The 16,929-nt window shown below is 36.3% G+C and overlaps 1 protein-coding gene across 1 annotated transcript in view; it reads right to left on the reverse strand.

Moving 5' to 3' along the window:
* Positions 1-16,929, reverse strand: part of LOC108678781 (regulating synaptic membrane exocytosis protein 2) — a 44,815-nt gene that overhangs the window by 15,615 nt on the left and 12,271 nt on the right. Inside the window, exons 7-9 of the mRNA XM_047882774.1 lie at positions 14,717-14,884; positions 13,294-13,378; positions 2,176-2,321 (exon numbers count right to left, since the gene is read on the reverse strand). Coding sequence (XP_047738730.1) covers positions 2,176-2,321; positions 13,294-13,378; positions 14,717-14,884 — 399 coding nt within the window. The remainder of the gene's footprint in view (positions 1-2,175; positions 2,322-13,293; positions 13,379-14,716; positions 14,885-16,929) is intronic.

A 16,929-nucleotide genomic window follows, 5' to 3' on the forward strand; every position in this document is an offset into this window, starting at 1 on the left:
GATAAATGTAATTTTCGACTGAAGAGCGAGGAGGATAAGTGTACTTCTCGGCTGGACAGCGAGTAGGATGAGTATCTCGACAGTAGAGTGAAGAGGATAAATGTACTCCTCGGCCGAAGAACATCGAGAGAGTGTAAGTGTATTCCTCCACTGAAGAGCAAAAGAGTGAGTACTCCTCGACTAAAGAGCAATGACTGCTCGACTGTAGAGTACTTAGAGTAAGTGTAGTCCTCGACTGAAGAGCAAAGACGTTAATTACTCTTTGATTGAAGAGCGAAGATGGTAAGTGTTGTGCCACATTTTTCACTTAGACTAAGACTAAGGCACTGAAAAATTGTGCAGATATGATGACTTATTCACTGCATATCTTAATACTAGTGAATAAAATTTTGCACCAAATTCTAATAATTGAGTGCAATTATAAATTATAATTGCACCAAATTATAATAATAATAATTGACATTCTTGAAAAATCAAGAATGTTACATTATTCATTCTGTATGTCGCTAGTAACGTAAATTTTTCTGTATGTAAACGTAGTAAATAGACATGCTTGTAGAATATTCATTTATCGCTGAATTATGTAATGTATCAATAATTGATTGATCCAAATAAGACATCCTCATGAATTGTTGAAGATAATTTTATGAAACCTCCGAGTTGTCGACATTCAATAAATATTACTAGAATGAAAGCCTGAAATAAATCATTACCTATTCGTTTAACAACATTTATAATTTGATTTGCTAACCTTAAATCAAATAATAAAATTATTTGGCTCTTCGTATATATACTTTCAAAAGTTATTATTATACTTTTTTCGTTCACACTGCAGATTCCGTAACACAAAAAATGCAATACAAAGTCAATAGGCCATTGCAACATCTAAAATATATAATATTATTGAATTTAAGCTATTGCCTTAGTTTTCAGCTAATGCAAATTATAAATGCAGAACTTAAGAGCAAGTACTAATGAAAAAAATATATATCAATATCCAGCCAATGCTATTGTTTCGTCGAGCAGCTAACACATTAGAATGAGCAACACTCGCTTCATTAATACTTTATTTATGCGCAAAATGAAATAAAAGTGAAAGATGCTACACGTAGTTTTCAAAACAATCCACACATAACATTGGAAGCACATGACATCAATGCACCGATTAACAAACTTCCCTCATCAACTAATGGCCCGTGGGAAAACATTTAAACGGTTGCATAAATACCAGGTGTTATGGCCAATAATCTTGGTCACATGACAAATAATCACAGTGGGATTGTTAATAATCATGTTAATATAGCCAATAATCTAGGTGGCATCACCAATAATTTTGTTGATACGACCAATAATCTTGGTGGTTTGATCAGTATTCTGGGTGGTTATTGCTAATTTGATTGGAAGTGAATACAAAACTTTACACGAAAGTGACAATTTTTGAAGCAAATTTTATGAACCAGTAAAATTTAATAAAATTGGTTCTCAGTTTGAATTGATATCGAAATTGTATCTTCACCATTCCAGAGATAATAAATTTTTGGCGCATGAATTTTAGCAAAAAATTTCAAACGGATTTTAAAGCCGTAAATTTCAATGTAGAGAATAATCCCTAATTAGTTCAGGCTTGTAATTACAGAGGGCTGATAAATACAAAATTCTGAAATGACCTCGTTTAATACTGATGCTTCATTCAGAATTTGCATCTTATGTTCCTTTGTTTATTTTCTTTCATTAATTCAAACTATTCAAATTAATCAAAATTAATCGAGTTTGACGTGTAAGTTCTCACTTGAAGTTAATGCGTTTATAATTATTAAAAGGTATGAACCCGCATAACACATTCGAATCACTATGATTTTTTAAATTAATTGTCTTTCATGACAAGCGTGTTAAGAAAATGGACGTTCAAGATGTTTGTACCTGGGATTAAAATTTACTGCTTAAAATATAAATTATTCTTATTCAAAGAATTTAAAACTGGACGAATAACAAAAAATATTAATATTTGGATTATATAAATAAAAAAAAAGAAAAAAAAGAAAAATATTTATGTACGTACACTCATATCGCGTGTATTATAACGCTGAAATTGAGTACAAATCCCTGTTTCTATCGGGCACGAAAACTCTAAACTTACATTGAGGTCACAAATAAGAAAATTTGAATAAGAATCACCCTTTATATCAGGCGAGTTTGGCTGCGGGGTGCAGGCGAAGGACGATCGCCTGCTCTGCGGCAGAGAGTGCGGGAACTGACGCGGCAGTTGGTAGGCTTCACACTCCACGGTCTCGCTCACTGATGAACCCCTTCTCGAGCCCGACCTGCACACCACCGAGCATATATTGAAATTTGAACCCATGCAAAGGGATCTTAGGTATAAACCCCTTCTCGAGCCCGACCTGCACACCGACGAGCAAATATTGAAAGTTGAACCCCATGCAAGGGTACCTTAGGTATAAACCCTTTCTCGAGCCTGACCTGCACACCGACGATCATATATTGAAATTTTATCACCTTGTATGAGGATCTAAGGTATAATCCCTTTTTCGAGCCCGACCTGCACACCGACGAGCACATATTGAAATTTGAACCCCATGCAAGGGGATCTTAGGTATAAACCCTTTCTCGAGCCCGACCTGCACACCGACGAGCATATATTGAAATTTGAACCCCATGCAAGGGGATCTTAGGTATAAACCCTTTCTCGAGCCCGACCTGCACGCCGACGAGCACATATTGAAATTAGAACCCCATGCAAGGGGATCTTTGGTATAAACCCTTTCTCGAGCCCGACCTGCACACCGACGAGCATATATTGAAATTCGAACCCCATGTAAAGGGATCTTAGGTAGGAGAAGGAGAGAAATCCTTCCTATAAGGATCTTTCCTCAGGAAGAAGAAATGCTGGGCATAAAAATGGAAATGAGGTAACGTTTTTGCAGCGTGGTATGTGAGTCAGCATGATGAAATAAGTTTTAGCAACAATTAATGGGAGAAGATATAATTAACATCACGTGAAGCAATGGGACGTAACAAGTAAAAGTAAAGAAGGCAATACGAGTTATAAATTGATACTGGGGAAAAGGTTATGTATGGACTGATCAATAACTTGCATTGAAATGATTGCAAAGATAAATACTGATGCAATATTAATAGCTAAATCTGATTAAATTAACCCGATTCTACACTAATCTGAGGATATTGCTGGCAACAACATTTTATTAGCTCGAGATTCTGCGAATATCTTGTCTCCTTTCTTTTTCTCAAGCGCACTATTCGCAGTTTTCCAATAATGCCTGTTCGCAGCCTCTTTTTGCTCGTGCTGCCGAAGCCGAGCTCTCGTATCGTAGAGGGCTTCGGTTCATCAGGTCTGCCACTGTCTGGTATTTGCTGACAGTTGCGGGAAGTCCCGGGATCAGGCCCTAATTTTGTTCTGGTTGGCGGGAACGAGCCCTGTCAACCATTTCTTCACTCATCTCTGCGACCGCATACTTAATGAGCGACTTCGATAGTGACTGCTGGGAAACAGCCCCAGCGCCTCGACCACTAAGCGAAGAGTCTCCAAGAAAGTTTCATACCAGCGACCACTGCGGTGACTTGAGAATCGGCCCCAGCGACCTCTGAGCGCTTTGACTGATTAAAGTTTCGTACCAGCGACTACAGCGGTGACTGTTAGGAACAGGCCACGACGACCTCTGAGCGCATTGACAGAAGAAAGATTTATACCAGCGACCCCAACGGTGCCTGTTGGGAACAGGTCACAACGACCTTTGAGCGCATTGACTGAAGAAAATTTCGTACCAGTGACTCCAGCGGTGACTGTAGGAACCAGAACCAGCCTCTGTGCCTCGACTACACCCTCTGCTTGCGACTAGCGGTCCCACCCTCTGCGCCTCTGATTGCGACTAGCGGTCCCACCCTCTGCGCCTCTGCTTGCGACTAGCGGTCCCACCAGCGGTCCCACCCTCTGCGCCTCTGCTTGCGACCAGCGGTCCCAACCTCTGCGCCTCTGCTTGCGACTAGCGGTCCCACCCTCTGCGCCTCTGCTTTTGACTAGCGGAACCACCCTCTGCGCCTCAGCTTTCGAATAGTGGAACCACCATCTGTGCCTCTGCTTTCGGCTAGCGGAACCACCCTCTGCACCTCTGCTTTCGACTTGTGCAACCACCCTCTGTGCCTCTACTTTCGACTAGCGGAACCACCCGCTGCGCCTCTGCTTGCGACTAGCGGTCCCACCCTCTGCGCCTCTGCTTGCGACTAGCGGTCCCACCCTCTGCGCCTCTGCTTTCGACAAGCGGAACCACCCTCTGCGCCTCTGCTTTCGACTAGCGTCGGAAACAAGCTCAGATGTTTTGACCACCATTCGCCATTCGATGCATAGTTAATTTTTCACAGTCAAATGCAATTCATGATGTCCTTGCCCTTTCATTATTAATTCCTGGATCACTAGCTCATCGATACTTCATCCATATTATCTTATAGCTTCAATTTATGGCATTCAAAATTATTTATGGCCATTTTTGAAATACAGTCCCTGACAGCTTGGGAAATACCTTAATTTCCTGCTTTACTTAGTCATTGTAGAATTGTATTTTAAATAGCTATCTAGGTCGCGACGCTTTACCGCAACAACATCGCTTAATGCACAAACAAGACTGAATACCTAAACTAAATTCCACTCTGCCCATAGCATAAATCATTCCATTGATACATCGTTTTCTCATTAGAGGATGGGGTATGAGATAAGAATATCGAGGCTTCTTCATGGCTCCTTATTCATGAGCATCGCCAATGAAACTTTTATATTGCAGTTCAAGGCAAGGATCTCTTTGATCAGATTGCAGACGCTCAATGCCTCGAAGCACTCAAAAGGAAACGGATTTCTTCATCTCAGGCCTGTGAGCCCGAAGTCGGGAAAGAGCATATTCAACAAATAATACCGTTAAAGCCTTTGAAGTTTCATTAGCAAAAGACCCCAAGAAGTTCCGCTGCGTGCTATAATGATTAAATTTAAACAGCACTTGTTAAAATAATAGGACATATTGGCATAATAAATCGAAATGTAACAAGGAATAGTAGATTTTTAGGTGTCAAATTAAACCTTAAATGTAGATTAGAAACCACAGACGTACTGTATTTGGGCAAGACATTTATTCTGGGGCGATTAGCGTTACAATTTGCTGAAATTTTCGAGAACAGGATAACTAAGAGGCCTGCTTTCTATAATAAGTCACTCACAAAACTTCATAAACATGTTAAAATCATCTTATTACGTACGTAGCCATATTCAACAGAAAAACAGTGCAAAGGAAAAATTTTCATTAAGAAATTGCGAAATATTATTCATTATTAAAGATATATGTATACAAGACTTCTCGCTATGCATGCAAAAAACGAATAATTATTGTGCGGCAAGAGCGTGCGATGCCGACCTGCAATGCTTAAAGACAATCACTCATGCAATGCGATTTACTGCGCACAGATTAGCACAACATATAGGGTGGAAAATAGACATTATATTATCCAAGCAGGAATGTTCTCTCGAAATTAGAAACAATAATTTGTTGTTTCGCAGAGGCGACCAAATTCCAGAATTTTTTATTAATGCTGATGTCATTGCTCATGTTGTAAATAAACTGAAAAATGTTTTTTTTTTACTCATTTTACCGAAACAATTGAATGTGCTCCAATTGAATCCCAAACGATTATGAATTTCTCGTTACAAGTTTTTCCGTTTCAATGAAGCGGATCACAAAAAATGATTGAAAAAATGTTTGAAAAGTAGAAGGATGTTTAGCGATTTTAGTGAAAACATCGATGGCAAGAGATGCAAAAATTCTGAAAAATGCGAGGAAACTTTGTTTGAGGCGTTCAGGAGACGAATATTTGAATTAAATAAAACGCTCATATCCTGCACAAATCAAATTGCCCCAATATAGATGATAAAATTTGATTGAAAATGAGAAACAGGAATGAAAATGTATTGAAAAATTACTTACAGGTGTTGAATTTTCTCATTATTGCCAAAATGTTCGCCATGAAGCGGTTGTCGAACAATTTAAGCGGCCGGATTCAGTTCGAGCTGTTAAAGTTTACCGATTCATGACCTCTGGATGTTCGTGCTGCGAATTCTACCGCCATTTGCGAGTGAACCTCTCCGAGACATTGAGGAAATTTATGTGGCGAACGTGGCGACAGCGTAACGACTTCGGCATTTAAGCTTTTACATGAGGCCGAAGATCAGTACTATAGTAATTTAATAATTGCGATTATAGCTCGGCGTGCGACATATATAACCCAGAAAATTGCGTCGCATGTGTCTCAGCAAACGTAAAATTTCAGACAGTGATGGCAATTAGAGAATTTTATGAAAAAATTTCTGTTGTAATGAGGCTCTAGGCACATTACAGATCGTGGTCTGTAATAATGCAGCTGGTATAGAAAAAAGTGGCAAATGAACTTGCTGAAATAACGGTGCCCAGTTATTTTTTTACACAAAAAACGGTTATCCCGAATATAAGCTAATTGGAATTCATGCGTAAAATACATGCTATCAAAGAAAATATCGACAAAAAAGTTCAATTCTAGCCACGTCATATACATATTTGGACTTCACCTTAAGTATTTCAAACATAATCGATGTAATTCAAAGTTTATACGAATAAAATGTCCAAATTTATTTGGCGAAAAATTTTCTCGTAACTCATTAAAATTTACATATCACTTACTAACCCCATATAACATGTAGAAGGTACTTTATGTCCACATTAATCCAGTACCTTGAGATTCTCAAGGATCTGATTTGCAGTGGCTCTAATTATTGTAATATATAGAACAGTGATATATAGCATATAGTGATATATAGTATAGTGACCCGAGAAGTGCTACACCACTTTCACTGATTGGGTCAAACGCAATTTCGGGGCTGGGACGCTGAGTCCGAGTTTCCTGTGAAACTTTTGGTCATTAAGAAACGGAAAGAATCTTTGGCGAAGAAAGTTCAGTAAGCTAAAAATAAGATGAAAGATTGGTACTGGAAACGAAGAAGACTCGTATCACAAGTCAAAGTTAGTGCGAAGCTATGCAAAAGATTAATATGATTTTCAGAGTGATTTTGTGTTATTTCCGACTGATTTTTAAATAAAAATGGTAGATTGCAAGTGTATAAAATTGGAGTCTTTATAGGGTATATTTTGCTCTAGTCTGGCAGCACTGATACAGCACAAGTAAATGAACGGTATTTTATATTATATCATGTGTCACCTGGTTTTAGGTAGAGAAAGGTGAAAAATGTTTCACTGTTACGTATACAAGGAAGTTTCAATGCGTAAGTAAACTGTCAAAGAGAATAGAAACCGGAAAAATGAATCCAGATTTTTCTCACTACAATCGGAAAGGAAAGACGCCTCAAAAAATCCCACGAGACGACTTGAGACTTCCAGCAATCTCGGACATCTCGTGGGAGGCTCTACATCTCTCAAGAAACCAATATGGCGGCGTATATGCAGAGGGATGTTTTCCAGCCATAAAATATTTTTGGCGTCCATCACCGACAATCCATTCTTTCGGCTTTTCACGGGATGTTATTTCCGCTAGCAGCAATAAATGTTTCAATTCTAAATCTAAGTTATTTTGCTTCCCATAAATTGGGTCAATGATATCTAACTTTCTTTACCAATGATTTTTCCCCAATTTATTATCAGAAAAAAATGTACTTTGATGCTTACAATAGAATGTCTCAACGAAATAATTTGGGAGATTATAATTTGATTTTTAAGATTGAACAATTTATTTGCTCGATCAATTTATTTTTTTAACGTTAGTGGACATGATGCACACTAACATTTAGTTTGTTTAACTAGGGAAGAGCTGCAGCTATAAAGAATAAGCTATTTGCTAAATAGCATCAGTAGCGCTGGTAACATTCATGAAAAGAACAGTCGAAGATTTTCGCGTTATCGGTCACAATGACGATCCAGTCCGGCTCCATATGTAATTAATTCTTACATAATTTGTAGCAATTCAGAATCCACCCGCACGCAATCAAGAATCTATGTCCAGATTCCTAAAAACTGTGATGAGCTTCAGCAGAATTATTTTTATTTTTGTCCACTCTGATTTCAAAGAAAAGAGGCAAATTTCATGAAAAGCTTCTCTCAGGACCTTCGGAACTGTGAAAAATGAATTCACTTACAATTAAATAGAATGAGATATTTTTCGTGTTACGCCTCCATTCCGCGTTATCAGTTTGGGGGTGTTTCAGTAAGTAAGGAAATTATAGCAGCCAGAGCCTAAGTAGTTCTTCGAGCTGTACGACTTAATAAATTCGAAAAGGAGATGGAAAAAATATTGAAATATTTGTATCAAGAAATAACAGAAATACTCTCATAGGTTTTTAAAACGCGAAAGGGATACGATATTTTTAAGGTGTGAATGAATAACTTTGTTAAATTTTACGGATTCATCGTCTATTTCCATGTGGCTCAATGAATTGAGCTCGTGTAGCAAACAAAAATATATTAAAAAAATTTCAATTAGAATAGGCGCTTGTTCCGTATATTACACTGAAAGTTATGTTTAAATTCAAAATTTATCACATTTTCAGCCCGAATGTAATTGATATTTTTAAACCTGGATGACTGCTGCATCTAGTCGTGCGATATTAACTAAATTTTGGTTATCAAGCATTTATAGGTGAATTTTTTCCCCTTTTTAAATTCTAGCTCGCGCTAAGAATTACCATCATACCATAAAAGTTAATACCACTTATCAATTTCAAATGCCTAAGTTTGGAAAGGCATAATATTTCAGGCATTGTTCATATGATAGACGAGTGTTAATTATAATTTTTTTATGATTGTTGAAATTGAGCAGCAAGACTATGAAGTGTTGACATCGAAGAAAATTAATGATCGCGTAAATGTTATTTCGGAATCGAATAAATTTTACATGATCATGTTGTTAATCGAAATTAAATACACGGGAAAATTTTGATATAAAAGCAATAAGTCAAATTTCAACCAAGAATTTGATTTTAACATTTTGTTGGCACTATAAACATGAATCGCGTGCAGAGAATAATTAAATAAAAAAGAACAAATTAATACTAATGCAATTAAAGGCCCATGACCCTCTACATCAGAATATTATAAGTGCTAATCTCGTCGTAAAATAATTACCCGGACACTTACTGAATGCGATTGGGAATCTTAGATTGAGGCTCGCACCATAACCCTTGATCGGAAGGGAAAGATCATATCGAGACCGCCATGGATGTTGGGTTCCACCAAGGGCTGCCTGCTCTATCATAAATCTGCAACCGAGTGATTGCTTTCGGACATTTTGGTCAGATCTTCATCATTATTTTATTGCAGGCCGAGCACGATGATTGTCATCCACCTTTGATATCGACAAAATCGCGACAGAAAAGGAAAGGCTTGCACAGTTACTAAAGTGAATATGGGAAAATGAGTATATTATCTGTTGTCGACAGAATTATTTAGTACAAGTTCTAATTTTATTATTGTTCGACAAAAATGTAATATATTTAAACAATTCACACGCAAAAAATAATTCCGATCGATGCTTCGTTCAATATCTTTTAAAACCAAAATGCCATCGTTGCGCAAATACGAATAATAAAAGAAAAAATAAATAGGAATGTTATTAAGAGACAATGACATGTTCTATAATTTCAACATCGCCAAAAACAAGTTCTCGAAAAAAATCATAAATTAGTTCCTATTTCGGGAAATCCACTCCTAAAATCGCTCATCGAGATGCAGGTGCGTTTCGTGTTGCCATTACCTGCCATTAGCGCAGAATACAAGAGTACGGCGGGCTCAGTTCCAGCCATGGCTTTGCTATGAAAAATTGACGCGAGTGTCGGCTGCTATCATGGCTACGGAGAACCTGAACTCGGCTGGACCGACAAAACAATCGAATAATTCTTTGCCGAGGATTTTTTGTGCAGTAAGTAACTTTTACGAGATAAAGTCACAGATAACATTGAGGTGGACGACATCTTCATTCCAAAGTTATTTTCTTTTGAAAACAATAGGTTTTTATGGCATCTGAAAGAGAAAATGGGTGAAGGATGTTGTTCGGCAAAGAGTGTAGATTCGTTACAATTATTAAATTAATTATTGAAGCGAATAAAAATTCTAGTCAATTAAATATGTCTGGTCAACAATAAATTATTACATGGGATATTATCGGTATTAAATAAAGTATGGATAGGAAACATTCTCATGCGTAACAACGAAATTCACATACACCCAAGAAATGAAAATTTCCCAGAACTGAAGAGAAATACTAATACATGCGACATTTAAAATAGAACTCATGACCATAACACCAGCACAAGAAAGTACATCACATGAAGTGAGGTTCCGTTCATGCCAGCAACAGTATTTCGAAAAACTTGCTTTTTGAGATCATTTAAAAATCTTCGGTGAAATGTGAAAAGCTGTCGAAGAAGGTTTTCTTCTGAAACGTGAGAGGTTTTGGGGGCAACTTAGAAACTGTATGCTCCAAATATTTAATTAGTTTACTTTAGCGAGCGATTAAATCAGTTGTTATTCCACTACTTTATTACACTGCGGTACCCGTACACGAAGGGCCTTCACAATTACGCGGACAATTTTAATCATTTATCTTTACTGCCTGAAATGAAAACTTTTTAGTCATAACGATGCATTTTAGTTTACACGAGCGGTATATGTTTAAAAAATGGTATCATTTAGGCGAAATAAAAGAAATGTTCTTTAGGTTAATTCGGGCTGTGCGTCTCAAGAGACATCGATGCATCGTCTCAGTGAAGCATTTTTATAATGCGAATAAAATTACTTACTTGAGGTGGTCACGAGAAGACGAAGTATGAGTAGCAGGAGAAGGAGAAGTAGGATCGAGCCAAGTAAGAGAGAGAAATGAAAGATCAGAACAAGGTTGGGAGCGGCGAAGTTAAACTCAGACTTCAACAGCCTTTGTCCTAAAGTACAAAAAATGTGTTATACATTTCCGTTTTTTTTTTCAGAAGATGTTAAAAAAAAATTCTGACGAGTAATTCTTATTTTGTAAATTTTCTCCTAGAGCAATTTTTAGATAGCTCGAATGTAGGTCCAGAACTTGATATTTTAGTTATTTAGCATCTGTGATTCGTTACCGAAACGGAGAACTTGGTTGAAAGATACTCGAAAAAGAACTTCAATCGAAAAGTTCATATCTGATCAAAAGATAAACATTAGAGTACGGAAACATCACAACATTAAAGATTGGTAGATGCTATACAAAATTCTACAAGGGGCTAGCACACTCGTGAACATCATGCACTGTATAGGCGTGCTGGTCTATGCATAAACTATTCTATGTGTATTATGAAGTCTATAGTGAAGAAATTGGCAGTCTGTTTCTTGAGCTTATCACTCTCAAAATTTATTGGGCTTACCTGTTATACCACAAATCATTTAAACTTTATCTACTGATGCAATCAAACAATTATCCTTTTACTGACATCAGTATCGTAAATATGTCATTTGTATAAACCTTGTCTGCAAAATCATTACTTTAGCCATTTTTATTGATGCGTGAGAAAAAACAACAATTTGTTTTTAATCCATTATTGTCAATTTCTCCACTGAATGAGAGTCTCATGATACAGACGACGTCATCGTCGCAACAAACTTATGTGCTGAATAAATCCTGAAATTTTCTGTATAAATTTGGACTAATTAATTTTTCCAGTTATTTCAGCTAATATATCGGAAATTGGAAAGCATTTCATATAATAAATGAGTATTAATAACAATATTTTAGTATTCTCGGAAATTGAACAGCAAGACTATGAAGCTCCGACATGTAAGAAATTACCATATAAATGTTATTTCGGAAGCAAATGAATGATAATAAATGTAATTGATTGCTGAAAATAAATCAATTGACGATTCACACAAAATAAGCACAGCCCACGTGTATCATTTCTACGGATCTTCTTTTGATCAACGGCGCCGCATTTGAACGTTAAAAGCAAGCCTACTTGGCTCCGAGATATCTTGAAACTTAGGCAAAGAATTGAAAGTCTTGACGCTCATTTATTGTAATTTTCCTCCGTTTTTAGTCTTTGCACAGGTCCGAACTTTAGAGATTTAACTTGGGCTGGATTTTTCAGTTAGATTATTATCAGACTGTGATACATGATAGAATGGAGATTGCTCGCTCACCCTTAACCATTTATTGTTTCAACTGCGTATCTTAAAATGAAATTGGTATTTACAAATGCAAAAAAAAAAATTTCACAATTTTAGAAATGTTTAAATTCTACATTTTAAAACCAATTGAGATCAAATTCAGATCTGTATGTTAGTTATGCCTGATGTAAAATTTGATATGGACATGAAATTCATCTGTTAATTTTCTAATTATCATATATTGGACATATAAGGCGATTGTGATACATATATTTTGATCGTTGACTGATGTTTTACGTTCATCTCATTTTCATTTAAGCATTAATTGACCTCACATCAACTGTTTGCATCACGAGACAATTTCGGGCTCATGGCCCTTCTGATTTTCACACAATTATGAGTATTGAAGACAATTTCAACGTAATTACGCAGCGAAAATTCAATTGTTTAATACTCTTGTATTTGAACGGATGATTATGTATCGTAAGCAGGCTTTATACAAACGAGTGTTCCCTTTTGTAAAACATCGTTTACGCTTATTGATCAGTGCATTATCCATTAATCGATCAACATTTCAGTAATGATGTTTCTGATGGAGGTACAAGAGTCAATTTTGAGCGACGCAGTAAGCTGGAATCTGATGTAATTTTTTCTTAGAATTGTGAGTACTTGTATCGGACCAACATATTCGGATGAATGATTACGTAGCTGTCTATACTATGTTGTTCGCCTAATATCGCTTAACTTTTACAAGTCCAGTCATAAGAGGTAGACGTTGAAAAACCTGCTTTGAACTCTGTAATTAATAATGAATCTTTTTGGTATCAAGGAACTTAGTAAGCATTCCGTTGATACGTGGCTTAATTTAATACAAGACTGCTACTCGCTACAATTTATCAACGTACAGCGTTTGTTCAGTTGGTCTAAAATGAATTGAATGCATTTATAAAACCTCAGATTTGAGTGAAAATTAACACCACCAACAACTTGGAAATATATTTACATAATAAAAAGTAACTATAAAATGCACAACCACAATAAGGCTGATCAAACAAGACCAAGGATTAATTAACCCATCAGGTTTTTATCCAAGCAGCGACCGTCATACCTGGAGTCCCGGTATGCCAGGTCAGGATGCAGCAAACCAGAGTCCAGCGACGAGTGTCTGCTGTCGTTGGGGAGGTGCACCTCGTCTGAGAGGTAACCATGACATCGTTACTGTGACATCTTAAATAGAGTTCATCTGAAGAGTTCTAAAGTTCATCTTATGAGTTCATCTCAAGAGTTTTGTGACATCTTAATAGGGTTCTTTACGGCAGCTCCGAATAAAATCCATAGGATCACACTAGTCAAGTGAATTTTTGTTCAAGTTCTCATCACTAGAACTTTTTCAGATTTCTGTTCTGAATTAAATACATAGGAGTGCAGATCACGCTCGGCAAGCGAATTTTTATTCATGTAAGCAGTACTCAGTTTTTGCAAATGAAATAATTGTTTACAAAAAATACTCTGAAGAGGAAGACTTCAGATGAGAGCGTTATCTCAGCGTCAACAACCTAAAGGCAGAGCAATACTTATAGTTCATGGTAAGCTCGTACTTGCTACTATTTTATCACGCAGCAAAAAATTCCTTACTATCACCTAGTCTGTATAAAATGCAATGAATTTTATTCTGATACGAATAAACGAATAAAACCTTGGCGACGATCAGCTCATGTGATTGGTGGCCAAATATTCATGAGAACTTGTATACATTTTGTGAACTTAATCGTTCCGGTTGGAAGTTACCAAGTTTACATCCAATTAGAAATTATTTCGGCGGAGGACATTTCAAAATATGGAAGAAAACCTTCAGAAGAGAAATAATTTTCGCCTTTCACCTTACGGCATATAAAACACCACCACGAAATTTGGAATGATTTAATATGCCATCCTATGTATCGTTCGAAACTGTCAACAACATCATAAAAAATTCGAAACTAAATAAAAAATATTTCTTAGAAATTTAAATTAGAACTTGGCCGGATGTGACCGTCCTTTGCAATGTTGACATTACGATTTGAATTCTGAAATTCGTTCTGGGACAAAGTATTATCTTTGTGAAATATTGGGATAACAGGAAGCCATTATTGGGACAAGTTTATGGCTAAATAAAGCTAATCAATATATACGCAATAGTAAAATCATTTAAATAAACTTGAAATATAGATTAAAGAAAATAGAAAAATAAACAATAAAGTAATTATTGGAATGAAGTTTATTGATATATACCAGGAAATCAATATTAAAAAATAAACTAATGATACAACACATTCACTGAACATCATTATTTTACCAATCAAATAAACTTATAACTAATTTCAGAGTAAAATTTTTTAAACGTATTGAATTTTCAGCAGAAGAGAAAAATTTGCGCTACCCAAAAGATTTTCAGAATTATTAACTAATTATAGTATTTATAAATCATTTTTTTAATTTCAAATCATTTGGGGAAGTAGTAAAGTAATTAAATAATACCCCGCTGCACTGACCGTTGCCGGAGCGCACTGAAGACCTGCGGATGGTGTGTGTGGGGAAGTCCTGCCCCACAATAGAGCCACGTGGCGTGGTGTTGGCGGAGCGAGACCGGCGCTCTTGTAGGCGGTACCACGTCGGCCGGTCGTCCAGGTATGCGTGGCGTAAGTCGATCAGAGCCTCGCCTGGCAGGACGTAATATTAAGTGCATGATAAATTTTAGACAAGATAAGGAAAATTTAATACAAGATGAGGTAAGTTTAATAAAAGATGAGGTAAGTTTAAAACAAGATGAGGTAAGTTTAAGACAAGATAAGGTAAGTTTAAGAGATGATAAGAAAAATTTAAGACTACATAACTTATATCTAAGATATGATAAGGTAAATTTGGAACATGATAAGGTAAATTTAAGACATGATAAGGTAAATTTAAGACATGATAAGGTAAATTTTGAACATGATAGGGTAAAGTCAAGATAAGATAAGAAAATTTAAGAAAAGCTAAATTAAATCCAAAATAAAATAGAGTCAATACATGGTATTGGAAGTCTATGAAAGGTATTAATATGAAATAATATCCCAATATTTCATTAGAAAACCTATGTAACGAAGTTCGAAATGGTAAAAATACAAGGTAAAACGTCCATAATTGGATGCGAAAAAATTGAGTCTTTTACCGCTGAATGATATTCATGATTTTTATTCAATTGCTCGAATTGATAGAAAGGTAAACTTTGGATAGATAAAAGTAAGAATATGATTTATGAGAGAAAAATCTGACATATTTAATTGACCAAACACTTCACTTTCGTAAATATCAATGAGTGAATTATATCAGACCTGCTTGTTAATGTATATAATAATTCACACAATAATTAAATAAATGATGAGTTTACCGCTGCTTCTTTCACTATGAACTCAGCATTCAATTACTGACCATGTAGGTCATTCTGTTCAACTACAAACTACGATGCATTAAGACAGCCACTCATAATTAACTGGTTTCTCACATGAAATTAAATTTTCCTGTGTTTAACTGTGTTTTCATGTTAATTTAACTGGTTTCTCATTAAATCGAATAGATTATTTAAAGGACTTTATTTCACAAGAACAAGCTTGATCACTTAAACTTGCACTACTCTCGAGCCAATCCCGCTAATTTAAGCTTGTGCATATGCAACACCCTTCACTTATTCCTGTCCCTGCGGACGCAGTAACTGCACTGCTGTTTTAATAACATTATTATTAATAACATTAATATTATATTAAACGCGATGCTCTCGTGTTGAGTCCCACGTCGATATCATCCTCTAGATACACGGCAGGATTCGCCAGTCAGATCTCATTGTTGATCCATTTAGATGCAAATGAACTGCGCCAGATCGTGCACTTTAATTGAATAAATTCATTACCTAGAAAAGTGCGGGCAATAAAAATATAATACGGCAAAGAGTTTTACCCCAATAATACATATTTATATTATATAATAGTGAGCTGATTTCAGTGCAGTTGCCAAATTTTTACAAGTAATAACTTCCTTAAAATATTTCTGCCATTTCTCACGAGCCTATATGACTGGTCTTAAGATGGCCATTAACCTTGATATAGGGTTGATATGAAGCGCATTTTTCATTTATTATTAATATTGTAAGTCCGCACTATATAAACCCTCGCAACGGAGGGTCGCGAACCGCTTGTTTCAAAAGTTGTCCTCGCCACATAATAAAATAACAAAACTTCTTCTAGGAGCATCAGATGCAAAAATGAAAGCATTTTATTAATATTCGTGCAACGATGTTTCACGTATTCTCTAGCTTCATTGCTTAATTCAAATGATACATTAAAAAATAAACGTACGTCGAATGAAAAAGAACCAATTGCCAATCTTATCATCGACGGATAAAATAGAACACGAATAAAGTATTTAATTTCACACGTAAAATCCAAGTAAAACAAAACGTCTCCACTCAGACAGCAACAGCTTCAATGTTGCTAACTGAGAATTTCACCGATCCTCACGAGCGCGCTAAACAAAACAAATCTCCGCAGCGAATAAGTTTCGCAGCATCAGAAGTCGGCAGAGGGCTTTGCCAATCCTGATTATCAGGTCTTAAGATTAATTTGTAGGCGACCCCTGGGGGCTATCGACTCGGACGTTGTGAAAAGTTAGCGGGGCTTTGGACGACGTATTAGCCGACCATAAAAGATGCAGTTGATGAACCTAAGCTAAT

This window comes from Hyalella azteca, unplaced genomic scaffold, assembly GCF_000764305.2.
Source record: "Hyalella azteca isolate HAZT.00-mixed unplaced genomic scaffold, Hazt_2.0.2 contig11277, whole genome shotgun sequence".
In the NCBI taxonomy this organism is placed as follows: domain Eukaryota; kingdom Metazoa; phylum Arthropoda; class Malacostraca; order Amphipoda; family Hyalellidae; genus Hyalella; species Hyalella azteca.